General features: G+C 39.0%; 1 protein-coding gene across 4 annotated transcripts in view; it reads left to right on the forward strand.

Annotated features, from left to right (window-relative positions):
* The window catches only part of jmjd1cb (jumonji domain containing 1Cb), a 152,054-nt gene that overhangs the window by 92,762 nt on the left and 31,527 nt on the right, over window positions 1-27,765 (forward strand). For 3 of the 4 annotated variants that reach the window (XM_056245865.1, XM_056245866.1, XM_056245867.1), the window contains exon 3: window positions 19,302-19,415. In XM_056245865.1, the coding sequence (XP_056101840.1) occupies window positions 19,302-19,415 (114 nt within the window). Of the gene's footprint in view, window positions 1-9,485; window positions 10,190-19,301; window positions 19,416-27,765 lie in introns of those variants that run through there. The other variant, XM_056245868.1, reaches the window with a different exon arrangement.

Here is a 27,765-nt window from a genome sequence, read left to right on the forward strand (position 1 = left end):
CATGTTATGTGTTTAATAGACCATGCTTTTGTTTATATTTGGATTCTTTTGGCTACAAGTGGATTATTTGATAGTATACTGACATTATCACAATCAACAAAGAGAAATAGATTTGCTTGTGTGTCATTAGAACAGGCCTGAAATATAGTTTGTCCATGTCTTTCAAGTGAACTACTTGCTGAGCAACTTGGTTAACTATCGAAAGACATGCCGTCGATTTATTGTTGTATAATAATATTACAAAACCCAGGCATTTCATTTCATGTCATTACATTACATTACATTTATTACATTCAAAACACAAGAAACACTGATATATTGACATTGACAAATATTATGCTATAATATTATGTTCTTGAAGACTTAGGATTATTGGTTGATTTGTAAATCAGCATATTTGGGTTGTAATGTTTCATAGACAAAGGTGATACACAGTGATGCAGTTTTTTCATGTCTCTGGTGTGGATATGTGTGGTCTTCATAGCATTGACATGGTCATTTGCCTGTGGTGACGTTTGTGTGATTTGTGTTGATTTGCAGTGCTGGTGATGAGAGAGCGAGAAAGCGAGAGGAGGAAAACAAAGGCCTATTGACAATCAGATAAATGTCAGATGAATCTCACAAACCAACCAAAGCTTCCACCGCTACCACTCACAGATCAGGTCTCTCTTTTTTGTACTCAAAATGAAGTCAGGCAGACCGTCTGCATGTATGCTTTATACTTGAAAAAAGCAAAGTAAGTACAATCAATAGCTTTAAGATATTGCATACATTTAATAAGGTTAAAATAAGGCCTTTATGAAGGAAAATAACGCACTGGGGTAAATATATGCAGATGTATGTATGTAAAAGCTGATATAACACAGCTGATCGATGATAATTTACTTGTCCAAAGGACACGCACATGACAATGCTTAATGTCGAGCTGTGTACTTTATATTAGGTCTCTTTAACTACTACTCACATCGAGAGAAAAAAAAAAAGGTTTCGTTTGGTACGATGTATCATGTTGCAAAACAGTTGTGCTGCTATTGAGGTGAGGTTAGGACAGGTTTGGTGGTGTAGGAAGGTTTAAGGGTGGGTTAAAGGATAAAGGTAGAGATGCAACTCTATTTTCTTAAAAAAAACCTGCAATTTTCTTGACCGATTCTGATTTCCGCTTTTTTTTTTTGGTAACTGTGTGACCTGCCAATACCAATTTTTTGCAGATTACAATGTTCTTTCAAAGAACTATAATTGACAGCATATACAAACAAAAATCTACTTTTCTTCAATGCTGAATTTGATTTCATTTCAAGTAAAAAGAATAAGAACAATAAACTAATTTCAAACAACAACACATAAATGCAATAAAAATAAGGAGAGATATGAAATAAACACTGTTTTTCAGGTGGGTATACACTATATTCAGGTAAGAAATGCTACAGAAATATCACTGGATAGTCTTCATTGTAAAAAATTAAATACAGATTAATGATTACAATTAGTTACAAAAGTTATTCACTCAAGAGCAGACATGACAGACAGCAGCAGGAATATTAGACTGCTGTCACTTTAAGAGTTTATGCACGGATCCAATATAGTATTACACAACTTGCGTTATCTTTCTCAGCTAATTAGGTTCCAAAACTAACTGTGTTTAACTGAATACTCGCCAAGATGGACATTTTGACATAATTGTGTGTATATTTGGGCGTTTAAGCGCAGTAAGGCACTCATTTTGGTACTTGCGACTCACAAGCTGCTTGAGACTGAGAGAAAATATAATTTTGGAATGACACAATTTTATTACACTATATTCTACAACAACAACAGCTCATTCCGTGCATCATACGTCATTATGCAATTTCTTTGTCATTGCACATGCACAGAAATGTCCAGTTTCAGTTTTCAATCTGATCAAGTGCATACATAGAAATAGAAAATATTTAAACCACCCCTTACAATCCAACTGAAATTTCAATCGGATTTGGCCAATTCATTCCGATTGATGTGGTTACTTATAACTTTTTTTATTCCGACTGTGCTACTAGTCTGATCACAAACAGATTATTAGGGTCCATGTAAACACAGCTAATGTTCCTGTTTGTGCAAGCAGCCTGACATTCTCATAATATCTGCCGTGTTAATCATAGGCAGTGGCAGATGGAGTCTGTGGTATTATGGGAGATCACTGATAGGGGATTCCTGGGGATTCAAACTCTGAGCATGACCTATGGCCAACTTTATTACCAGAACAAGAGCTTGAGATATTAATAATAATAAACATATAAACCACTAAAGAAACCACTGCTGTTGTAGATTATATTTATACTACCATATTTTCTGAAATCTGAATTTCTAAAAATAAGGAGCAGAGACGTTAAATCAATACTGTGTTTGATTTTTTACTTTCTCTCACAGGAGGCACCTGTTATGGAGTTTCACAGGTGGCACTAAATTAATATTATGAGTTTTGGTTATTCAAAGGCGAGTTTGAATGTGTCAGAACTCTTACCCCCTTTTCCCCGGGGCACCAGCTAAGGAATTTCGTTTTAGCAGTAAAATAACAATCAAAGATGTATGTTGAATAGATAAAAGTATGTAAATTGGAGGTAGTTTGTCATCTGATTAATCTGAAGGATTTGTGAGATACAGTTAACTTGTAGAGCCTCTTCTGTATTATCAGCACAAGGAAGACACAAGTGTAACATAATACATCTTATTAACAAAAAGATATACGAGAGTAATCAATAGGGATGCTCCGACCGATCGGAGCATCCCAATATTATTGCTGAATAATATTCCTGATCATTTTTGTATCAGACTATTTATTTTGTTCACAGTTAGAAGTTTTTACAGTGTCTTTAAGGTTTTACCAGTGCATTTCTCACTTTCCAAAACACCACCAGAATACCTTTGGCAGTGTTCAATGTGATAGAGTCCAAACAAACAGCTACAAATAGCTGTCATTGAGGGAACTTATTTCTCTGAATAAGTATGAAATGGATGTATTGTAGTTAAGGTTTTCAAACATGGTTATGAATGGATTTGGATGGATCAAATGGCTGGCCATTTTCAGCCACTGTTCTTGCATCCAAAGGGTCCTAAGGAATTTTTATGGCTTTTTTATGGCTTAAACTTTAGGGATTAGTCTCAAGATGGCTGCAGGACAGAAAACTGCCTGTGGACCAATGAGAAGTCCTGTCCTTCCAGCGCTTGAGGTGTCTGTCAGTTGTCCCAGCATCCTTATCTGATGGTGTTGTGCATTTGTTTGTGCTAGTCCACCAAAATCCAATCAAAATGTAGCGAAGAGAGTGGCCCTTCCATAAAACAGTATGTTAAGAGAAATCAAGAGAGTGAAGCTCATTATCACTCAACACTTCAGCCTATGAAATGCTGCCGATGCTTATGTCAGGACATCTGTATACAGGTTTGCCACGCTGTCTCTTGGGCAGCTGGCAGACATATCAACAGGCTTGGAGTCCCTGCACTAAAAGGGATATTCTTAGAGCATTCACCCGTCCATCTCCAAACCCGATCCACACAAGCTGCTCTCACTGCGCTGAAGATAACACTCTCTTATTGATCAGGAATCATACGAGCTTGCTGATTAAAATCTTCACAGGTGCAGTTCTTCCATCTTGGTGCACAGTGCTTTTCTGGGCTGACACATACGTAATTGGCACCGCATTTCATCTTCTTGACCTTAAAGCAGGAGATAAGGCAGCGTTTGCTGAGGTTTATGCCGGATCATTTGGTGGAACGTTAATTGCATGAATGCGATCACAGCTGCCGGGCTGCTACCTGACCCTATCGGAGCGGAGCAATTTGAATGGTTAAAGTTATTATGCAAAACAGGCAGAACAGAAGAGGAACGCTCCATTAAATGAAATGTCACAGTGTCTAGAGCTTCCATTTTGCATTAGAGAAAATAGGGAAAAATTATCATCAACCCATAAAGCCTACCTGATGTTTTTTTGTTCTCTCTGCAATTCTTGTTTGTGTGTTTAAAAGTTTGGGGTCAGTAATTTTTTTTTTTATGTTTTTGAAATAAGTCTGCATTTATTCAGTAAAACAGTTATATTGTAAAATATTATGACTTAAAATGTGACTTAAAATAAGTATTAATAAGAAATAAGTATATTTTAAGTCAAATATTATGACTTAAAATGTGACTTAAAATAAGTATTAATAAGAAATAAGTATATTTTAAAATGTATTTCAGCCGCCATTATTCCAGTTCACTTCAGTATCACATGATTCTTCAAAAATCATTTTAATATGCTGGTGCACAAGAAACAATTCTTATTTTTATCACTGTTGAAAGTTCTGCTGCTTGATGAATAGAAAGTTTAAAATAATTTATTTAAAACCATTTATTTGAAATAAACATTTTTGTAACAGTATAAAAAGTATGTACTGTCACTTTTGATCAATTTCAATGCATCCTTGCTGAATAAAATATTATTATTATTATTATTATATATATTTTTTATTCTTACTGACACCAAACTTTTGAACGGGAATGCATGTGTGTGTACATGTTGTGCATGTTGTTGCTATTTAGCCCATGCAGCACTGGGGAACAGAGCAATCAAGCATGTGATTGACTGACACTTTGGGCCCTATCTTTCACCCAACGCAAATGACTTTGTACACTGACGCATGTATCATTCCTATTTTGCACCCGCGCAAAGCGGGCTTTTCCCTCCACAGACGCACGTCGGTAAACTAGGAAATGAACTTGTGCTCCCTGGGCGGGTCAGCGCAAAAAGCAGGCGTGTTTCGGCGCAAACATTCCCTAGTGCTATTTTGCAGTTCCAGAAAACAATTCCGCCACTGACCAGAAAAAACCTAGTCTAAAGTCAGTGGCGCGTTGCGCGTTGTTCATAATGCTATTATAAGCACGCATGCTTGGCCATAATGAAGCGGGTGCACAACGCGCATACACTTTGATTCTCTCATCAACACTGATGCAGCAGTTTTTATTTTTGCAAATCATACATTATAACAAGGAAAAATATTAACACATGAGGAAAATCATTGTGGTGTCCATGAAGATGTAAAAAAAATGTAGGCCTAAATCTAGCGTACACATTTACCCAAATTTTTCAGGCTAATTGTAGTAATGACGGATCAGACCTGTTTGCCCAATAGTGGCAAGACACGTATGTATAAAAGGAGATCTGACAAATTAGTTTGTCCGTCAAGAACCAAAAAAAAAAAAAAAAACTCCCATACAACGTCACTTCTCTGTCTTTCACTGCCCTGACGAGAACGTTGCTCTCCTCGGCTGTGAACCGCTCCTGGCGCGCGCCTGGTAAATCCGCCATAATAATAACAATCCGCCATGCAACATGCGCACCTGCTCTTAAAGGGTATGTTGGATGACGCTTTGATTGGTTTATTTCACGTTACGCCCAAACCACACCTATAAATAATGAAGCTATTTCAGACCAACCCCTTTTAAACTTGCGTCGGGCGCAAGAGTCATTTATCCCGCCGGTAAAATAGCAACAGCGTCAGATCGTTAAAATAGGGCCCCTAGTCTTATTATAAAGTATTTAATGTAGTTAATTTAGCTAAGGGCTTATTCCTTTGGCTAACGTGATCCTGACCGGGAATTCTTGTGTAATTCTTCCATTATTTTACATTTTAAAATGCCGGTTTTACACATACTGTGTGAGCGAGGCGTTTCAGTGAATGGGTCCCAGTGTGAATGTTGTAATCTGTTAATATGCATGCATGTGTGTGTTGAGAATCTGGTTTGTTGAAGGTAATGATTACAAAGTTTCACCAGTAGCATACAGACATTGTACATAAGATAATTGTGAAGGCAGGATCTACAGAGAACGGTCAAAGCCATGCGATTACACGTACATAGAATGAATGAGGACTGAAGAGAGCACGTCAATACGAACACAAATCCAAAACCCATACATTTGAGGCTATTTAGAAATCCCGGCCAGACGATGATGAAAAAGAGGATGTATGGTCACCCTTAATCCAATGAATTACACAGATTTCCAATATCAACACAGAAAAAAAAAATCCACACATTCTTGGTAAGAACTAGCAGTCTGAGAGAATGTAATGCATTTACTAATAAAAGACTTGTGGAAATCACAGCAGCATGTCTGTAATTTTTTAAAGCGGTGCTGTGTTTGACTGCGCGCTGGCAGTGTACAGAGAGACGGAATGAGCGCGAGACGTGGGATTGGGTTTCTGCACGTGAAAATGTTCTTTGATCATGGTGGAGCGCTTTGGGTCTTTTGAGCATGACAGCTCGGGTGCCAAGAACACACTGCGGCATATACGCTCTGGACTTCAGCAGGCTTTTATCATGCTGTCTGAGAGAGAGGGAACACTCACGCACCCATACTCATTTCCTGCCACTTCCTGCTTTTCAACACGAGCGGCTTCAAATGTCATGCTGTTATCTTCCCTGGCTCTTCATTCCTGATGTGTGTGCCTTATTCACATGTCTGTGCTTGTGCCTCTTATAAAGCCATTTATAATGACTTAAATTGTCATAATTGTCATAATTTCCTCACTCTGATGTCATTACAAACCTGTTTGACTTTCTTTTGTCTGTGGAACACAAAAGAATAGATATTTTGATGATAAAGATATTTTAAAAATGTATTTTTTCCCCATACAAATGGAAGTTAGTGTTCATCAAAACTGTTTGGTTACCACCATTCTTCAAAATATATTTTCCACAGAGGTAAGAACGTCATACAAGTTTGGAGTAACATACATTTTTCATTTTAAACTATCCTTTTAATTGCAATTCTGAATGATCTACTGGTGAATAGTAGATGTCTGAAATTGTTGGTGGTGCTAAGTATTGAAGTATTCAAAGTTATGAAGTATTTTATTTGTGTGGTTTTGTTTACTGCTGATACCTTTCTAAGCAATTGGACTTGAGATTATTGAGATTGTTGGGGCTAAAAAGCCCTGGTTTATCAGCTGAAAGGTTGTTTTAATGGTAAATAAAGTTAATGACTTTATTTACTTTAGAATAATGTGCACTGATGAATTGTGCAAAATAAGATACATTTATTAAAAGAGAAAAAAGGATCCATTTTGTCTCCAAAAAAATGGACATTGTTGTCTTTAAAAGCTCATGTCTTCATTATTTGGGTCTTAAGCACTATCATTGTGCCTGTATCTGTAGGACAAACAGAGCTGTTATTTTCTCACAGTTCCTGTCCTCGATTCAGGAGACTGAACATGGTGTCCTGCCCTTGAGGTGGGCACAGCCACTGGAGTGTAAGGAAACCCACCCTCACTCATGCGCTCTAGTGGGCACACACACTTCCCTTTAATCCTATACTGTATTACACACCACGTCTGAGCCAAGGACATCCTACCTGCGAGCCAAATGCCTGTCCCTTCATTTTAATTTATGTGTATTATTGTGTCCTCTCTGAAAGTGCGTCCGGTGACTAATGGGTTTCAGCGGGCTTGTATTTCAGCCCAGCATGGCCGTTTGAATACCGAGCTGCTGAGAAAGTCGCCTGGACCCACGAGGAGGAAGCGTGTCCATGGCCTTGCTTACTAAAGCTTTATGAGCTCTTTAAAGGAATAGTTCACAACTCATTTATGTGCCTACCCTCTTGTCACCGCTATGACTTTTTGTGGAACACAAAAAGAGAAGCTATGCTGAATGTCCTGGCTGATGACAGATCACATTAAAGATAGCTCCCAAATTGTCATTAAAATTGTGTGTTGAGACATCAAGCAGTCCATTTGATATGCAATGTTTTTTTTGTGTGTGTTTTTTGTCCCCTTTATATTTTGGTCACTATGAATAAAAGTGAAAAATCATACATCAAATATTGTATAATAAAAACAAACTGTAATATGCTAATATAGCAGTAGCCCATGTGAGTTGTGTGCCATATTTCAAGTCTGAATTTGTGTGAAGAAAAGGTTGAAACCTATTGAATCTCACTTACGTTCATGTGTATTCAAATATACAAAGATACATTGTGCAAGAGATGATAGTTATAGCAAATTTCATTGGTTGTCATGTTTAAATATACACAAGGTCAACTTACATATGATGGCAAGATTTGCAGCAAATAATGAAATCAGTCTTTTTCTCACTCGAAACTCTGTACTATAACTGTCTGTATAACAGTTAACAGTAATATACTCTAACTGGTAACTGTCACACTATATTTTTGCGTGAGGAGGACCAGGCTGAAACTTAAAGACCCAGGTATACTTAATTTTCTGTAGTCAAAAACAAAACAGGCTTTATTAATAATCCAAACATTCTGAATCAACATGCAAAAAATAACACAAACTACAAAATGCAAAATGCTACCTTCAAACCGAAGCATTGAGAACTTTGTCAGTGTCCAGACAGTTTAATAAGAAGATATTTTAAACATACAGTCAACTTCGTGTATACAGGCAGAAGCCATCTTTGAAATACAGCCTTTACCAGTCGATCTACGAACGCCGATCCAAGCCTGCTGTTCGCGCTCACCTTATCATTCTCACCAGCGCACTTGGATCGGCGTTCGTAGATCAACTGGTAAAGGCTGTATTTCAAAGATGGCTTCTGCCTGTATACACGAAGTTGACTGTATGTTTAAAATATCTTCTTATTAAACTGTCTGTACACTTACAAAGTTCTCAATGCTTCGGTTTGAAGGTAGGGACCCTCATTATGCTACCGTGTTAGTGTGGGTCTATTTTCAGCCTTGTTAGTGGTATTAACAAGCGATTTTTATTTGTCATTGATCTATGCCCAATATACTACCGTTATACTAGCTTTATAGGCTAAACTGTTTTTAGAGATAAAACTATTTACATTCGATAATCATGAAAACAAATCTCAGATAACGGTTGACTAGGTAACAATGTGTAATTAGACCAAAGGTTCATTTTGCGCCGGAGTTCTCCTTTAACTTAACAACATTGAATTTAACATTCAATACAAAGACTAAAAAAAAAGTAAACAAGAACGTTGCGGTTGTGGTGGTTGCTTGTGTTCCTCTGTGGTTGGCTTATGGTATGTTAAGGTGCTTTGTGCAAGGTTTGATGTCAGTGATTCTATGGGTTGTTGCATTACTCACATGAAACTACAGTACCGGGTGACTTCAGAAGATTTGAAATATCGCTCATGGGTAATATGAGCTTCTTTCAGGGTTTGTATTGTCATTTCTGCAGCTAAAGAGCATCTGATCACATTCACATCTACTTCTGTGTTGCACAGAAAGTCATACGGTTTGGAACGACATGACAGGATTTTCATTTTTGGGTGAACTATCCCTTTAATTCTTAGTGTGTGTGTTTGTGTGCTCGTATAGTGGCCTGCTCATCGGGGTGAGTCATTCTGTGGGGCGGCTCTGCCACCTGTGATGGCAGACAGATTAGTTACATTGTACATAGCAACGCCCTTTTCATGGTTTACACTCGCCTCCATGCCACCCCCACCCTCTCTGTTCCTCTCTCTCTCACTCTCTCTCAGATTCTTTCATTTCACTCTCTACAGTGCCACACTGATTTTCTCACCACACAAACAGCCACTGAAAAACTCGTCTGCGCAACAGCAAACCAAAAATCCATGACGAGGGGGAAAATACAATAGCAGCCTGTGCGTGCTTGTTCTTTCAGTACGTGGCTCTCAAGAGCTTCCTGATCGCTGCAGTGTTTGTGTGTGTTAACCGCTTGTGTAACCGGGCTCTGGAGGAAGCAGGCTGCCTGACCCAGTTCCAGACTCAGGCAGGCCGAGAAACATCGCTCACTGAACGGATCGGACTTGTTCTCTGGCACCGCTGACGACAGACTCACTAACAGTCTGACGCTCAGATACAGAGAGACGAGCAGACGAGGGAGCGTGTGAGCGAACGAACGGTCCGTTTCACTTTTTAGTCCTCCTCGCCCTGTTTCTTTGAGCTCTGCGGCAGCGGAGGCTTTTCTCTCATTCTGTGTTTCCTGTCAGCCACATAAAATGTCTGACATGTGGTTAGCGTCTGAGCTGGGAAGGTCTCTTTTCAAAGCACGCCTCTTCTTTTAAAGACCACGAGACGCCTTTGAGAGAAACTTGCGCTTGTTTGTTTTGTTTTTCTTCCTCTTTTTCTCTCACTAATCTGAGTCCCACTCGAGTTCCTTTAACTTGAGCGGTGCATGTCCACTGACCGGGCTCCACTTTTGGCTTGGGCTCATCCTCAAGACCAGCGAAGAGGTAAACAATCTCCTGTTTTCCATAGATAAACCTTTTTACGACTTTGAGACTGTATAGCCTGAAGACATTGAGGTAAATGTTTCATGTTGAGCCGGTTACATTAGGGCGTGTTGGATCATTCATGTCTTCGTCTAACAGGATGTTTATCAACCATCTGCTTGTGTGCAGTCAATTGTGTTATTGTGTCTACAGCTACAGGGCGCTAACTTAACTGGTTTAAAGCACAAGCGCCTTTCGGAGCCTTGCAAAAGCTACAAGCCTTTTCTCTTGTGCACAAAAATCAATTAAGGACAGACCCAAGTAGATCAGAGTTTACTAGCAGAACTGAGAATTAAAGTTGCAGGTTTTTTTTTCTTGGTTGTATGCTTATTAAAGCAGTAGTGCGAAAGACACGTGAGCGGCCCAGACAGACGTAGGTGTCGGATAGAACTGCAGCTGTGTGGAAAGCCCCCGCTTATTTAAGACTGGGATGGATGGTGTGCCTGTTTTTGGCTGGTCGTTGGACAGGGGTCGTCTAGTGTCAGCTAGGGTGATAGCAGGCGGAGGTGTCTTGTGTTTTGACAGGCCTGTTCGTTCATTCCAGCAAAGTAAGCTGATTATATCTTCCTGTTCTCTCTCTCTGGGGCAAAGTCTGGAGGGGCATTTAATCTGCTTGATCCACTGAGAAGTGTACTGCCTGAAACGGTGTATGTATGTGTGTGTTTGAGGGAGGAAGGGCAGGGTTGCACTATGACCCATTTAGCAAACAGCTCCTTCAATGCACCACTGTGCATAGTGCGGCTGTTTCTAATTATGGCTCTCGCATCCGAGAGAGAGAGAGAGAGAGAGAGAGAGGGAGAAAAAGAGAGAGAAAGAGAGAGGACTAGAGACAGTCTTGTTCCAGAACAGTCATTTTAGAAGGATAGTTCACCCAAAAACGAAAATGGCAATTGTTTACTCAACATCATTTTGTTCCAAACCTGTATGACTTTATTTCTTCTGTGGAACACAAAAGGAAATGTTTTGAGGAATATCCTGAGTGCTCTTTTCCATGCAAGGAAAGTGGAGGGAGTCCACAAGTAGGTCAAAGTGCACCATGAAAGTGGGACATACAACTTAAATTTCAGTCTGTTTCTACATAAAGGTAATGGCTTCAGAAGACTTGGAAAACAGTGATGAGAGAGTCTTGTTGCAGAACAGTCATTTTCAAACCAAAAGTCATATGGGTTTGTAACAATATGAGGGTGAGTAAATGATGGCACAGTTTTCTTTTTTCAATAAACTATTTCTTTAATTCCTGTCTATTCTTTGTTTTGATCAGGTCTGTCGTTCAGATTGGTTGAAATGATAAAAGTGTGTTTGTGCTATTATTGGATGTTATGAGGGAATGTTGGTTGGGTTTCAATTATTGTGTGTGTGTGTGTGTCAGTGTGAGGTTGGATTTGTCAGGCAAAAGTGGGAAAGTACCGTTCCTTCTGTTGGGATGGGTTTTTCTCTCCAGTGTGTGGTGGTTTCTCATGAGTCTGTCTTTTCTTAAAATGTCAGAGGGAATGTGCAGCTTTCTCTGGAGCAGAACACACACATACTGCCAGCTTTGTACTTCTCCTTAGAAACACATTAGGCAGGAAGTGACCATTGAACTGAAGTTGGTCGTTAGAGCTGTCTTGGCCGGGTGTCCCAACCTTCTGCTCAATTTCACTGTTTTAAGGGGATGAAGTTCTGCGGTGAGGTTGTAAATCTTGTGTACTGCAGTATTACTTGGAATAGTACGGCTCGCTCTCTGTCTCTGGGTGCTTTCGCAATGTCATACTGCTAAACTACTACTAGCAGTATACAAATACATATGGAATACCAAAATGTGCAGTAAAAAGCTGCATGGACCTTCCATTTCCAGTGTGACAAATTAAGCAGAAGGGATACCAACCACAATTTAATTTGACTAATGTTCTTATTTAAATTAAAAGAGTTAAAGTGCATTCAGTAGTTTCACGAGAGAATCCTCACGCTCATTGGCTGCTGCCTCTGTAGATATGCCAGTAGCGTAGTGTTGTTGTTGAGTGAAAATTAGACAGTGAAACACATTTATGAAACTGGAGGAATCAGTCTCTGTAAGGCCAAAGATGCAGCCACAGAAAGACAGACAAAGAACAAAAAAAGAAAAAAAGAAGCATAAACATTGAAATGCATACACAAGTATTTTGACTGAGAAAATCCTGCATAATTGCTTCTGTTTTGTTGGACAGGTATGCAAATTACTGAATAGAACTGACTGAAGTATTGGTCAGACAGTCATGTTGACAGTCCATTTTTACACAAAATTGGTTTCTTTAAATACATTGTCACTTGGAATGTATTTAGTAAAATAAACATGCTACATAGTGAGGTCATGTGACACATTTAAAGTAGGCAGTATACATTAGATACTGCATAGTAAGCTGCATACTTGTAGTGTATTTTGAACATAGTCTCTCAGAGACATGAGAACCGAATTAGAAACAGTTGTGATTGAGACATCCTGGGGGGAAACTAGCCCCCTGCAAACACTCCAGGTGTTTATGGAACATTGGATATGGCGTCTCTCTCCACAACAAATCTGTCGTCTGCTGGAGTTCAAAAACTCTGCCGGCAAGCTATATGATGCAACAAATCTAGATCAGTGTCAGTGTGTTCATCGCACACCTGCAGTGTAGGCAGCTTAGTCATTGATAATGGGAGCAATCTACTTTTCTCAGCAGATGAGGGGTTACTGACACCTCAGGACATGACTGACTGACTAACCTCACTAAATGGCTTGTTTTTTCTAAACCACTATCATAATGTCATTTCTCTGAGTTGCCCAAATGTTACCATCAAGCCATGGTAGGTATTTCATGCAGGCTCAAGCCTGCTCATATGCAAATTGGGAACGTGATGCCATTTTTGGTCTTAACATTACGTGAAGGGTGTGTGTGTGGTGATTTAAGCAGTCTGCGGAATAACTGTTGTCTGCTGCAACTGTTTTTGCAGATCGTCAGATATTTGGCCAAAACGGTGGGCTACAATTACACGTTCGTGCAGAACCACATTGATAAATGGCAGTGCATTTGGTTACACTTCATTTTTACACTTCATTGTTACATTATAATTACATAAATAATAATGAGCTACCTGTACATGTTGGTTCTTGCTTTTGATACATTATTTGAACCCATTATTATTGCCTCATTGTTATTATATATGTATTTTAAGTCATTTTAAAGGCTATCGTTCACAAAAAATCAGATTACTTACCAAAATAGTTACTGACAGCCCTAAATAATTTAATGTTAATACTATAAGAACATGTAATGTGTAACTGTTACCTTAAAATAAAGTTTTACCATCCTTTTTTATGCAAATTGTTTTTAGTTACAAATTCGAAATAGACATGACTTAAGATGCCACTTAGTAAAGTAAACATACTTACTACGTCCCACTATGACACTTTTAGAAGGCACTAAAGATAGTAGGCTGTATACATAAATTACTGCACAGTACACCTGTAGTGCATTTTGAACATACGAGAACGTGAGAACTGAATTAGTAACAGTTGTTACTCATTCATGGTGCTATTTGTGGTCGTAACATTACATGAAGTGCATGTGGTGATTTAAGCAGTCTGCAGAATACACTAAAAATGAATCTAGGATTTACTTTGAAACAATTTTCTTTCAAAAATGGTTAGTGAATTTCACAAATAATTACAAAGAAACGGCAAGTACCACATTGAATTAAGCTCGAAATTTTGGTGTAGAAAAACTGAAATGGTATTTCCTTGCAAAACGTACTCTAATAATCTTGATTAGAAAAAACCTTTTTTACACTGTAACTGCTGTCTGCTGCAACTGTTTTTGCAGATTGTGTGAAATTTGCAGCCCACCATTTTGGCGATTTGCACATGATTTGAGGGCTTGCGTCAGTGAAAAAGAGACAACAGAGAGATGTATTTATGTGTTCAGAGGAAGACAGAGTCCGTCACTGTTAATGACTCCTTCTCTGTGAGATCCCACACGTGCATGTGTAAGCGCAGTCGGCGTTCCTTCATGACCTTCATCAGATCGTCCTGGAGCGTCCCAGCCTCCAGCACACTATGCATGAACCGCCCTCACTGCTCCATGCACATTCCTGTGCACTCAGCCTTATCAAATATTCATAGCCGAATTACGGCCCGCCGCGCAGCGCCCAGACGAGGACCGTATTTTGGAGATGCTTTGTCTGCCACGGCCAGGCTGTGCTTTCTCTGAAAGAGCCCCTCCTTTCATTGGCCTCTTTTTGTTCTTGCAGAGGGAAGGGGAGACATGTATTGTGTGTGTTTCCATGTGTGCGGCTGTGTGTGTGTATCATGGATCCACTCAGGTGTATTCTGTATTCTGGAGATGCGTGGCAATTATTGCGCTGTCTGTTTGCCAGCTTGATTGTGATGAGAGGTAACTCCCTAATGACAAGTGGCAGATGTGACCCAGTTGCAATCGCTCATGGAAGTGCTTTTGTGCTTCTGTGTTTGTCTGTGTTTGTGTGTGGAGGTGTCGCAGGGGTGATATCTGGTTTCTGATGAAATCCTCTGGCTGTAAAGTGCAAATTGCAGCAGTTGTGGTAATGTTGAATGTTTCATTTGGCTTTCAGCAATAGACTGATTGATTCCAGAGGCCGTCCAGATTTTACTTGTTTTCAGAAATCATTAAGTAAAACTTAGGCTGCACCTGCAGACTTGCTCAGAGGACTCTGTATTTTCCTTACTGTTGGATGTTTTTACATTTCTTCTCGCAGCTGCATCAAGTGTGCATTTTCCCGATGTCTATGTTGCGTGTTTTTATTAGAACAACAAAGCCTGGTTTTCCTTTAAGAGATGTAGATCTGCTGTTGCTATATTTATCTGTCCTAGAAACGGCTCGTGTTCATGTAGCCTTGATTCAACTCCCTATCCGCCGAAGAGGAGGTAGACAACAGCAGTGCAGCTCTACTACAAGTCTGATAAATTCACGCTTCGTTTCTAGTCAATAAAATTCAGAATAAGATTGAGATACTCAACTATGAGTAAAGCTAGGTATTGGCAACTACTGCTCAATGTAACACAGACTAGGTATGTTTTGCATGCACAAATTTTCTTCAATTTGAATGAATCCAATCCAGTTTCACATTCTGAAAATTTTGCTTACGTACCCTAAACTTTGCGGTCCGATTTGCATATTGGTTTACATGTGTTACATCTATCCTGAACACATTTACAGGGCAAGATTTTTGATGCAAAAATCGAACATGTTAAAGAAAAAGAATTACAATTATATAAGTTGGTGATGGTATACTATCGACACAGCCTTAGCATTGACTACTTATAAAATGGCTACTTCAATGCAAAAATATTTTATGCATAATAATTTTTCATTTTATTGAGCAAATTCATTGTGCCATCCTTCAGCTAAAAGATATAATCCCTTGCACAATTTTCCATTATAGTTGTATTTTTGGATCCCTTAAAAGTAGTATTAACCATTAACTATGTGCAGCAAATCTTTCAGTTGGGTTTTAATAGTAGGTCAGTTCTCCATATAGAAGTCAAATTCAGTAGCAGTTCACTTGACCAGGCTGATGAAAGGTTTATTTTGGTAGTGTAAATCTACAGCTAGTCTTTCCCCTGCTGCTGCTGCAGGATCAGGTTCAATGAGAGACATGCAAGCCAATACTGACTGTCTGAGCTCAAATCTGAAACGATCAGAATTATTCCGCTAGACTGCACGATCACAGAGATAGGTGGTGAGACGCTTAGTGTTTACTGGTCTAAAACTCTTCTTGTTGGTCAGTGTGGTTAAGTTTCACTTCTCTGTGTTGTTTTGGAGGCAGCCAGACATGGGCATGTCTATCTGACCTCTGTTGATAGAAATAGAAATGGTCGGTTGCGAAGCCAAAAGTTCAGCATGGATTAAGATCACATGCACACACTTGTATAAGATGCAGTGTGTGCAGTTTTTTTTAAGCTGTTAAATTATTCACGGGTTACATTATTTATTTAAATATGGCTCCTTTAACTCTAAAATAAAAAAAAGCAGCTACACTGGAAACAAACTGGTGAGAATGCAGTGTAAATGTCACAAATGCTTTTTTTTCTTTCTTACATGAATACAATCTTAACTTGTTAATGACCTCCAGTTATGCTTGTAGGAATTGAAGGAATGTCGTAAACGAGAAACTAAAATGACATCTAAATCCATAAGCTCCTGGTACTTAGTGTTTAGAGTTGCACAGCACAGTTGTAGAAGTGTTCCCTTCCCAGCAGACATGAAGAATAGCTTGTGATGCTGATCATGTGCAGCTAGTCTCATGACTGTCATGTCTGTGTGTAGTATGAAGACTTCGACCAGATGGCATGCCATTTTCACACACACACACACACGCTCAACTGCAGTCTACTGTGAGGCCGGGCTCGTAATGAATCCAATTACTGTCCACTCTGTCCAGTTCTTGTGTAGTCATACTAGTGCCAATTTAGCCTTCTCATTCAATTAGAGTCTCAGGAAAGACCTCTGATCTAAGGTGAAGCTGCAGATGTTTACTGCGCCGTGAGAACATTCTCTCAGAGCCCAAACATGCAAAGTTTAGTTCACACAAATGCATCTGTTTCTTTAGTGGTATTGCATCCTTTTATTATTTTATTCAGCTTTTCTGTGGGTCTTTAAAATGTCTTATTATCATTTTAATAGATATTGAATATGGGGCCAGAAAAATAGGAATTGCGATACAGGCAAATGTGATTATTAAATTTCAAAAGACAATGATTTAATTTATCAAATGCTGGTGGTACACGTTTAAAGTAAAACAGGCTCTTGGTTTCAGAGCAGTTCACAACCAAAGAATACTGCAAAAGTCATGCCGAGCGATTGCTAATGATCTACTGTTCATGAATTATGGCAATGTTTACTTATTGGTGTTTATATTGTAATATGTTGCAGATAAGAATGCATATTTTATCTCCCTCGTCTTTTTGAATGATCAGCTACTGGTAGTAAAGCAAATACATTTCAAAATAAAAGTCCCATAGTTTGGGCTTGTTCAAAATGAAAAGTCCTGCATCATGCATCAAATCTTTTCTGGATACTCTTGTGGCTTCTTTCACCCAGTGAGAAAAGACTAACAAATCTATTTAACACATTCGGAATATAGATTTTACTAGTATTGGACATTATTATCATATCAGCAAAATCTAATATTGACTGACCTCTTATTTGTATGTTTTGATATATTATTTAGTACATATTCCAATTTCTATACATAGTCATGAGTATTTTTAGCTTGCAGTTAGCCTGTTTTGCAGTTGAATGTGAGCCCCAGCTAGAATCTGAGAAACATGATTTATTTTGAGTTTGTATGGCGTTGTTAGGTTTGGATACCGTGTTCGGTATGGATTCCGTATCCATAGAGGGAATGCATTAACGTCACTTCCCCGCCGGAACACGCCCCCCTCAGCGGGACTGAGTGGCAGAAGAGCTGCTGCGTGACTGGAGTTAATAGGGGAAACTGCGTTAACGCGAGTAAAACAAACTATTATCAGTTTAAACTAAAAGTTGGACTCGATATAGTGTTCCTTACAACTTATCAAAGATCCAGTGATCCATGGATATTGACATGCAGCCAGGAATCGTGTTTCCTGACATTTATATGTGCCTGATTTCGACGCCGGGGAAATAAATGAAGACAATTTGCCTGTAAACGTTTTATATAAAAACAATATAGATAGGTCTAAATCCGAGTGATCACTTACATTAATGTTATACTGTATATCATCATATCGTCCAGCCCTAAAACTTGTATAGTTTTTTGTCAGTGTTTATTTAAAAACATCCAATTATGCAGAATATAGTCTGTTCTGTAGCTTTTTGCAGTCTGTAAAAATATACAGTACCTCAGATTTCTGGTCAAATCTAGTTGTACAGTCAATCGCAAAGCTCTTTCCCGTTTTAGATGTGTTTTGTGTGATTTTCACGGCATTCACGCTGAAAACAAATGCTGCCGCTCAGTCTTTTTGCCACTTGTGGGCGTGACCGCATTCACTCCGGCCGCAGTGACGTCATGCGCATACCCTCTATACGGTATTATGGATATGGTATGGATACCATTTTATTGGTAAAACTTTACAATGACCTAACTACATTAGTTAACACAAACTAACGTCTACTGCATTTATTAATTTTTGTCAATGCTAATTTCCACATTTACTAATACATGTTTAAAATCAAAGTTTGAATTTAACATTAGTTAATGCACTGTGAAGTAACACTAAACTAAACTAACATGAAACGATTAACAATTATATTTTTACTAAATAACATGAACAAAGATTAATAAAAGCTTTAAAAATGATATCGCTCATTGTTAGTTCATGTTAGCTAATGCAATCACTGTTAACAAAAGGGACCTTATTGTTAAATGTTAACATTTTATTTGTGCAGCAGGTCTTAAAAAAGATTTGGTTTAAAAAAAGAGCACCTTGTTTTTTGGTTCATTGGCAGGAAGAACAGCCAGAAGGAAAACAAATGGGTATTATAATCATTCGTTTTATTGTATCATACTGTTTATGCTTTACTTGGGTTAGCAATTAATTTTAGGTACTCCAGTTTCAAGAACTCACTGTACTTTTGATGTTGTAATACCATTGTTTGAATCAAAAAATAGAAACCCGTAGGTGTGTTTTCTGTCACGGTTCCTCATTTTTAGCGGTTTCCTCGGATGCTGAAACTAAAACAGAGCACATGAAAGTTTCTCTGACTCTACAAACCATGTGAATATTTATTGAGGCATGCACTGAGGTTAGTGTATGATTGGTTGCATGTTGGTAAACAGTTCCCTTTTACATTCCAGCAAATTCACAGCAGTAACTCCAGAGTAAACATGGTTCTGATGACCCCCATTCAAAATAATGTGAAATGTTTAACTTGGGGTATAAAAGACCATTCACCCAGGATTAAAGAGTGTGATTATGTACTGTTTAGGTTGGTTGAAGGTGAAAAGGCATGCATGGAACTTATTTTTGTTCTGTTTGAGCTGTCAAGCATGACGCTCTTTCTTTGTTTAGCTTCTGAAGCCCAGAGCATTAACTAACCTGAGTGTTTTTTTGTCATTACAGACGTTCAAGCCTCTGGTTGGGAAGACAGTGTTTGGGTCCATCACAGCCATCGAGTTCTTCTCTGACAGACACCTGGACTTCCTGACGGATGAAGGAGCCTTTCAGCCCTATCAGGTGAGAGTCTCTTGCGCTGCGTCCGAAACTTCCCTAGCAACTATATAGCATCTGAAAACAGTACGCCAAAAGAGTAGTATGTCCGAATACATAGTATATAAAAAAAAAAAGTAGCCGAAACGGTCACAAAGTAAGTTAATATTCAAATGTAGTACCTCCTCAAACAGTATGTGATTTCGGATACACCGTTGGTCTAATTTGCTTTGCATTCTCTATTACATGTTACTTTAGTCTGTGTTTACACTGAGCTAAATGCTGACCCCTCTCACATCTCTGCCCATGTAGGGATCTGCAATAGCCTTGTCAGGTTATCAATCTTGTCTTCCAAGATGAATATTCTGGTTTATTTTGGTTAAACTACCTTCTGGTTGTTTGTCCTTCCCTTGTTTTCCTCGAAATCCTTTGCTAGTATTCACCCGCCATCAGAATACGTTCCCTCCAGCTTCCACTAATGGATGCTGCTGGGTGGATGTGTATACAAGCTGGTCAGCTATATGAGTTTGCCTCCATGGGCGCTTCATGCTCAGAGCACTAATAAGGACAACAAACAGCCTCTTCTATTGTTCTGTGCTCAGCCACTCTCATAAACAGCTTAATTATTCTAGCTTAGATAAAACACACAGTGGCAGAGAGGCTCTGAAAACAAACACACATGACAGATGGGAGGAGATGCTCTCCACTGCTGGATTCATATTCACGACATGTTTTATCCCCAGCGTTGCAGGCTCACCTCCATCCTGCATGACGGATAATGAAAGGCCATCTGCCAGCAAATTATCTTCGCTCTCATATCATCACCCTGATCCCAAACCTAGGCGTATTGTGTGTGGGGGAAATTGTTGTGATATTTTTGAGGGGAATAATGAAAAGGGTCCTTCCTTTGTGACTACTGTAGTGGTGTAGTTTACTGTGTGTGCTTTCAGTGTTCACATTTCCGTAGGTGATTTGGACTAATCTATGGGGATGCTTGGGATTAATCTCTGCAGGAAGTAGAAAAAAGAAAATAAATGCGTTTACAGTAAATGTTGCAAATATATCAATAATATGATGGGATATGAAGATATAAGCTGTGTTCCAAAACTTGACAACATTTGTAGATATCATATCTGTGCTTGTGATTAAAAGGTTGTTTTAGTAAGCAGAAAAAATATGCTACCTTTTAAGGTACCTCACTGCATGCCGACTGCCTGCTTTCCACTAGATTTTACTAAAATCTCAGGACTACGCAAGCTTCCAGTTAGTATTTCCCAAAGCAAACTGCAGTGGTAGGCAACTCTTTTTGTCATATGTCTAATAACTGTTGATCACAGCAAATTATATTATTTCTAGGGCTCTCAAAATTAACTGGTCAATTTTGCGATACATTTTTTTCAGTTTTACGCAATATTTTACCCAATTAACACAGCATTAGTTTTTTTTCTATCATCCTCTGGCTGCGCTAGTAATCTTTAAGCACTGTTTACAAGGTTACATGTGTCAAAAACAAAATGCATTTTGGCAGGCCAATTAAAAATCTGAACCATTAGAAAAAAACCTTAGCATTGAGTCCTGATATATTAAAATGGGTTTATAGAGATTAGAAGGAGAGCAGCAGTATACAAACTGAACAGCAGCTACTGTTAGTGCTGATTGGTCGGGAGTTATTTGATAAAAAAGTATAAATTAAACACCTGGAGACTGAGACACCGTCGCCGCATTTTCATTTGCTTTTACAAGCAGGTATTGTTCATTACCACGGCAACCACTTGCATGTCCACATTGAACGTGCTTCTCACTATCTGTACACATAAGAGGCAACAAGATTGCGTGACAATCTTGTCATGTGCCGGTAACTATACATTATTCAAAGCTATTTTATAGTCGTTAAGATATTAATATAGGAACATTCATAATGCTTCCCCCGTTAGAAGCCTTATTATAACATAACTTCTGAGTAAACATAAAAGAATAGCAGAGTTCACACCACAACTAAAATATCGATGCCCAATATTGTTGGAACCACTTTCAGAATGATTTTTCCAGCTGATGAAAGATAAAAACATTGACAGCCAATCCGAATCCATCCCACTTTAAAGAGCTTGGGCATTTAAAGCGGCAGAGACAGAACGGCAGCACGCGTTTAGAATAAACTATGTCGTCCGCTGGTGTGGATCCTAATATAGTTATCTTGGTAATGCTTCCTTTTACAGTCCTGTTACCCATGTACTTACTATGTACTTATTATAGTAATTATAATTACTGGGTAATAACTAGGCACTAACCCTGAACCTACCCCTAAACCTACCCCTAACCAATGTACTTACCTTATATTAGCCAGTACTTTCTAGGTAAGTACACTGTAAGTACACGTAAGTACTGTACTGTAAAAGGAAGCGTTACCATCATCTTTATAGTTATTGTTCTTGGTGTGAACAGGCCTTAAGCCTTTAGCTATGTGACATTGCTAATGTAAAGGTGCATTCCATTTACCATTGCTCGGTGAAATTTCACAGGCAAATTCCAACCATTCCATTAGGAATCCGTGCAATCTAGAGTTTTGCGTTAGGGCGAAAAATTCCCCCACGCAGATTTCACTCATGTTGAGGTTGGACAACCGAATTTGCCGTGTTTATCAACCAAAAGCTGCTTGGTTTGAAGTGACTTCTGAGTGAGCAGTGCTTCATTCATCTCTACAAAACTACATTGCTAATGTGACCTCACCTTTAAGATCGTTAAGCTCGATTTTCATTTGTCATGGCGTTTTATTATCCATTCTTAATGCAAAAGAAAGTACTTTTCAGCATTCCCACAAGGGCTGTTATACTGTCATCTCTACGGTCGGGTTGACGTCTACCATGGTGGTGCAAAAGTTTAAAGAGAATCTTTGTCAGCTACTGGTTTATAGCTATTTTCTAATGTCACTGCTCTCTAGCGCTATTTGTGTTGGGCACATGCATGTTGCTGTCCGAGTGACGGGTGTGTCGGTTATCAGCAGAGCCGATCAGCCCTGTACGCACACTATGCAAGTTGCGTAGGGCCCCGCAAATTACTCAAGGCCCCGCCTCCCCCTCGTGTCAAAGGGCGTCAATCAAAGTTTACAACATCGAGGAGAAAATTAAGCGGAACTATCCTTCTGGTCACGAAAAAAACACCATAAGAGTGAATTGCGGGAACAGCGATCAGGTAGACTTGTGTTCTCTCCTCTCCAAGTTTGATGTCAGCAAAAAACAGTAAAGTTAAGTCGATGTGCATCTCTCTCTAGTCTGTCTAACCCAGCTGGGGCAGTGCATCTTTTGGTCTTTCTGTGTCTTGCTTGCTAATGCCGGCCACTTCCAGGGCTGTTCTGTGACTTTGTGCATAAAAAAAAAAAAAAAAGTGAGAGTGAAATACAACTATTTATTATGTTTGATAAACAACAAAGGGCAACGGTGTTTGTTTATAAACTGCAGCTATGAAAAGATAACCGCGTCGCGCGTTAACATGCGTTCATATGCGCGTGCACGAAATGAAACTCGCACTTTCCAGCAAAACATCTGTGGGAACCATTACAAGAATATGGACGTGATGGCACTCCTCATTATAGTGGCACATACTTTTAAAACAAGACAATGATTAGCTAGTCTCCAAGTCAGTTTAGTTACAACTCTGCAATAAAGCAAGATGGAAAGCACTGTATTGACATTGACTATTGATTTATAGGCTATATTGGATTTAAAATGTTGTTTGGCTGGACATACTGGTCAATATGGATACACATCCCTCAGTAAATAATAACCATCAAGTATCAAGTATTGCTTTTATTATTTAAAAGACAGTGACATTGGGAAACCATTTTGGCTTTTATTCATTCACAGGATGCATTTTTGATATCATCAAATTTGTACTATTTAAAATGTGATTTCTTGATATTAATAATGCACTTTTTCCAGTAACAATGTCTACATCTGATATCAGGAGTTACATTTTCATGAGTACTAGTTAAAGGAGGGAGGATTGTAGTGCGAGCACTGGGGTGTCAGGTGTGACTGTGTGGCAATGGCAAATGGTTTACATGGCTCATGGGTCAGGTAGGAGGTTAGCTTTTTTTTGCTTAGGGCCCCAGGGAGGTCAGGATCGGCTCTGAGTATCAGTCACTTTTGGGGTTTTAGTTAGGTTGCTACTTCAGAGCTTATTTAAATATTTGACCATGAGACAACTCACTACAGAGTATGAGTGTTTCACTCTCAGGTGAAAATGAGCTTATGGTGCTACAGTCACGGACAGCACACTCTCACATTTAACAATTTGCACACCACAAGCATGTCAGGAGGAAGCAGGCATTTCTTCTTCTCTACAGTTCCTCTTACAGCTGAGAAATGTCCTCAAAAAGGAGTATTCCTCAGTCCCAGATCTGCTGCTGTGACTCTCACGAGACTCTCACACATTCCAACACACCATCCTGCTCTGGAATCAAAAACCAACGCCTCCTTTTAAAAATTCAAAGTCTGACCTCCGAAGTGCTTGGGAACTGCGTTGTTTGCTTGCTGGAGTGTGATGAGCTGCCTTGCTCACATCCTGTCCTGGCCTCTTTTCTCCTTCATGGATTATTTTTCCACAGTGCAGCCTGATCCAGGGATGGATAGAGAAGAGGCTGGAGCCCAGGAATCTGTTTGGCATAATTGCAACAATTGAGGCTCTGTGTGCGAGGCCAGCCGGCGAGAGAGAGAAAGAGAAAACAGGAGTGCTGTTATGGTGTGCATTACTGGAAGAGACGACTACACGCTTGTGACTTACACTCATTATTCTCTGTGGGCTACATTACTGAATGGGGATTGGGTTTGGGCATGCATTTGCATTTGTTTATCCTTGAGTGGGATGGAAGAGGAGGAATTTGAACTCTGACCTTAGTATGGCCGCATAGAGGACTTGAGAACTCAATGTAACAATGAAACACTCTTGTTTGCTGTCATGGCAGTTAAGGTACATTCACACTGACAGCCATTAAATCGCTGGAGGTCGGAAAGTCGCTGTGCCGTTGGTCTCTAGTAGCTGTATTCAACCATATCAGTACTGTCTGCACTACCGTTTTAAGGCCTAGATGACGTCTCTAGACTTTTATCCACATTTTTCAGGGCTGATTTTGGGGCAAATTCTGCAGAAATTGATTTTAAATATAATAATAATAATAAAACATAAGTTTAAATATTTAGTTGTTGACTAATATGGATTTTTTGATGGCTGATGCAGATATCTTGGCCAATGACCAATATAATTTAAAGATAACACGTGCACAATTTTTTAAATGTAATTTATATTTATTTTACATAATATTTACTCAAATAATCTGAAATAAATGATTTGAAAATAAATCCTATTCGAAAAAATTCTTTGAACTTGGTAAAAAAATCTGTAAAATAAAATGATTTATACTTCAGATAGAAACGTCTTGTTTCTGTAATACAATTATAGTATTTTCACAAAGAAGTTGTTAAAAATAAAAATAAAAAAGTTAACACAAACTAACAGTTTCAAGGATTAAAAACTATAAACATTAAATGTCTTTTTTTTTTTTTGATTTGCAAGACTTGCTGCTGGGACTATGTTCTATGCTTGATGGTCAGTTCCTTATTTCACATCAAATCACCAACTCTCATCGAAAACAAACGACTTCTATTCGCTTTATGGCTGCAAACTGCTGTCACTGTGAATACCCTTTAGTGTTACGCCCTCTGTGTTGAGTGGTGGGATTGTTTTTGCACCCTACATATGAAAGCGTGCATATATAAGTCACAGTGCACAAACACCACCATCCCATAATGCTATAACAATTGTGTGAAATTGTATTCATAGATACCATGCAACAAAACACTCTCTTTTAATGAAGAAACATATATCACTCTCCCATACAGGCGGCTCAGCCACCCTCCCCCATACGCTTACACACTTTCACACATTCAGACAACTACCGTTTCAGCATGCGTATTTATACACAAGACTGCAGTACTCCCTGAATGATTTAATCCACAACGTATAGAATTACTCACTGTAACTGTGCTAAATAAATTACCTCGGCAACACATCGCTTGAAATGACACTAACCCATATAAAAGACACAAACAGCGCACACACACTTGTATTGCCCCAGCAACAAGCTTTTTTCCACACACATCACGTATGTAGTATTGCCATAGCAACAGGAGCGCACACATCGTCTGCCCCTCAACAAAAGCTTTTACGTGCTGCTGGGTTTCTGCTCTCGCTTTTGCGGTTTCCCAACGCCGCAGCGGTTAATTGAGCTGAAATTTACGCCTCTGTTATAAGACGTCACCATTAATACTATAATGGCGTTATTATGGTATCTTTCTTCATGTCATTCCAGCTCTCCGCACAATGATTCATCCTCTGAATGCGTCACCTCTGAAAAGCATTTGTTGAGCACTGGAAGGAACATCCTGTCTCCGTGCGCTGGTTCGCTGTTTACACCTCTGACTGATGCAAGCATTGTGTCAGCTCCCCACGCTGCCCACTGCCATGGCAACACTCCGCCTGCATGTTCCTCTCCCGTCTCCCATCCGAAAAACATACTTTTTAAACATTAATCCATCCTCAAATGCACTGAAATGCTCTATTAAAGTGCGTTTGTGATTTGAAGCAGCGCAAAACTGTACAAATGTACAAGCATGATTCAATGTTTTATTAGACTACATTTGTGAACAGGCCTTTTTGTTACACGTGGGGCATAAATTTGGCCCGTTTCACCTTGACACGTGCTCATGTCATGAACCTTCAGAGGACAGGACGACATTTACGCAGGAGCTATGCTCTTCAGAGAGGGACAGATCAGGAACACGTCTGCCCTTTGTGTGCACAAAGACAGTGGAAAAAGAGCGACGGAGAGAGACAACTGAAGGAAGCAGAGGAATGCTAATAGGAGCACTCAGTCATGTGGAGCGGGATGGTAATGGGACCTCATTCATTCTTAATGAACACATTGTTAATTTCACTGACGTACAGTAACAGCCTGAGCTGCACCCTCTACGATGACTAGATATTGATTTGAATTTGGCACATTAGAGACCATTTTTTATAATGTCACATACCTCTTCATTTTAAACCTGCTTTTCTGATGATGTAAGAGTTTAACTATTTGTGGTTAATCTGCCATTGAATTAAATCTGAACGGGTTACCAGAAGCAAATTGTACAAAATATATTTGATATAACTTTATACAGTTATGTGGTGCACAATTTTGGAGCAATAGGATTTAACTTTGGGTGGGACTATCTAAAATGTCACTGCAGAAAGAAACAACCACCACAAAAAGGCCTGTCATGGTTGTTTAGTATAAACACTTATGTACATGAAGATATAGCTTGTCGTGCCTGGTTTAAGACAGCATAAAAGATGAGTCACATTTACTGTTGTTCAGCAAAGCTTCGTGGGGGTGAAATCCAGTCATTTCAATAGGGAATCCACATGATTGGGAATTTTAAATGAGGGCAAAAGATTTCTCCATGCAGATTTTGCAACAGGTTCAAGTTGGTCAAGCGTATTTGCCTCATTGACCAACAGAAAGCTGCTTGGTTTGAAAGGTTGTGGGCTATGCTTCATGCATCGTAACAATTGACAACACACCAAAACTTTTGCTGAAGTGACCACACCTTTATACTGCTGCTAAGTGTAAAAGGTAAAAACATGAGACTTTTTTGTTTGTTTGTTTGGCCTATTTACAAATGTGTCACTGGAAACCTGGATAGGACATGGTGTAATGCCACATCTACACTGCAAACAACAAGCTGCACAATGTACATTTTAGGTTACACTTTATTTTAAGGTGTCATTGTTACAGTGTAATTGTGTACTAAGTACTGAGTAATATTAAGTAACTACATGTACTTACTATAGAGTTAGGGTAGGATTAGGATTTGGTTGAGGGTTAGTTGCATGTAATTATGCATAATTTACTGTTATTACTATGTTAAGTACATGTAACATATGTAACAAGGACACTGTAAAATAAAGTGTTACTACATTTTATAATTGGTTACACTCACGTAATGGACAGTTCTAGTTTTGTTTAGTAATGTTAGATCAGTCATCATGATCACAGGCTTGATTGTTATCATTCAGGCCGTGTGGATTTTTAGTCTTTAGATGAAGTTCTAACGTTGATTATATAGCTGTCAGAAGTAATTGCACAATGGGAGGAAACATTTTATAGTTATATTTGTACCACCTCTGTCTCTGGTCCATGTGAAATCACAGTCTCATCTGATCAGCATCAGTTTGTCAGCAAACACAGATGGTGCACAGACAGGGATTCTGGACCTCATTAGGAATCATGGTGTCATTTTACGGGCAGCACCCTATAGCACATTCTTACGGGTCTGCA

Source organism: Rhinichthys klamathensis, unplaced genomic scaffold (assembly GCF_029890125.1).
Source record: "Rhinichthys klamathensis goyatoka isolate OS25496 unplaced genomic scaffold, OSU_Roscu_1.1 h1tg000035l_1, whole genome shotgun sequence".
Lineage (NCBI taxonomy): Eukaryota > Metazoa > Chordata > Actinopteri > Cypriniformes > Leuciscidae > Rhinichthys > Rhinichthys klamathensis.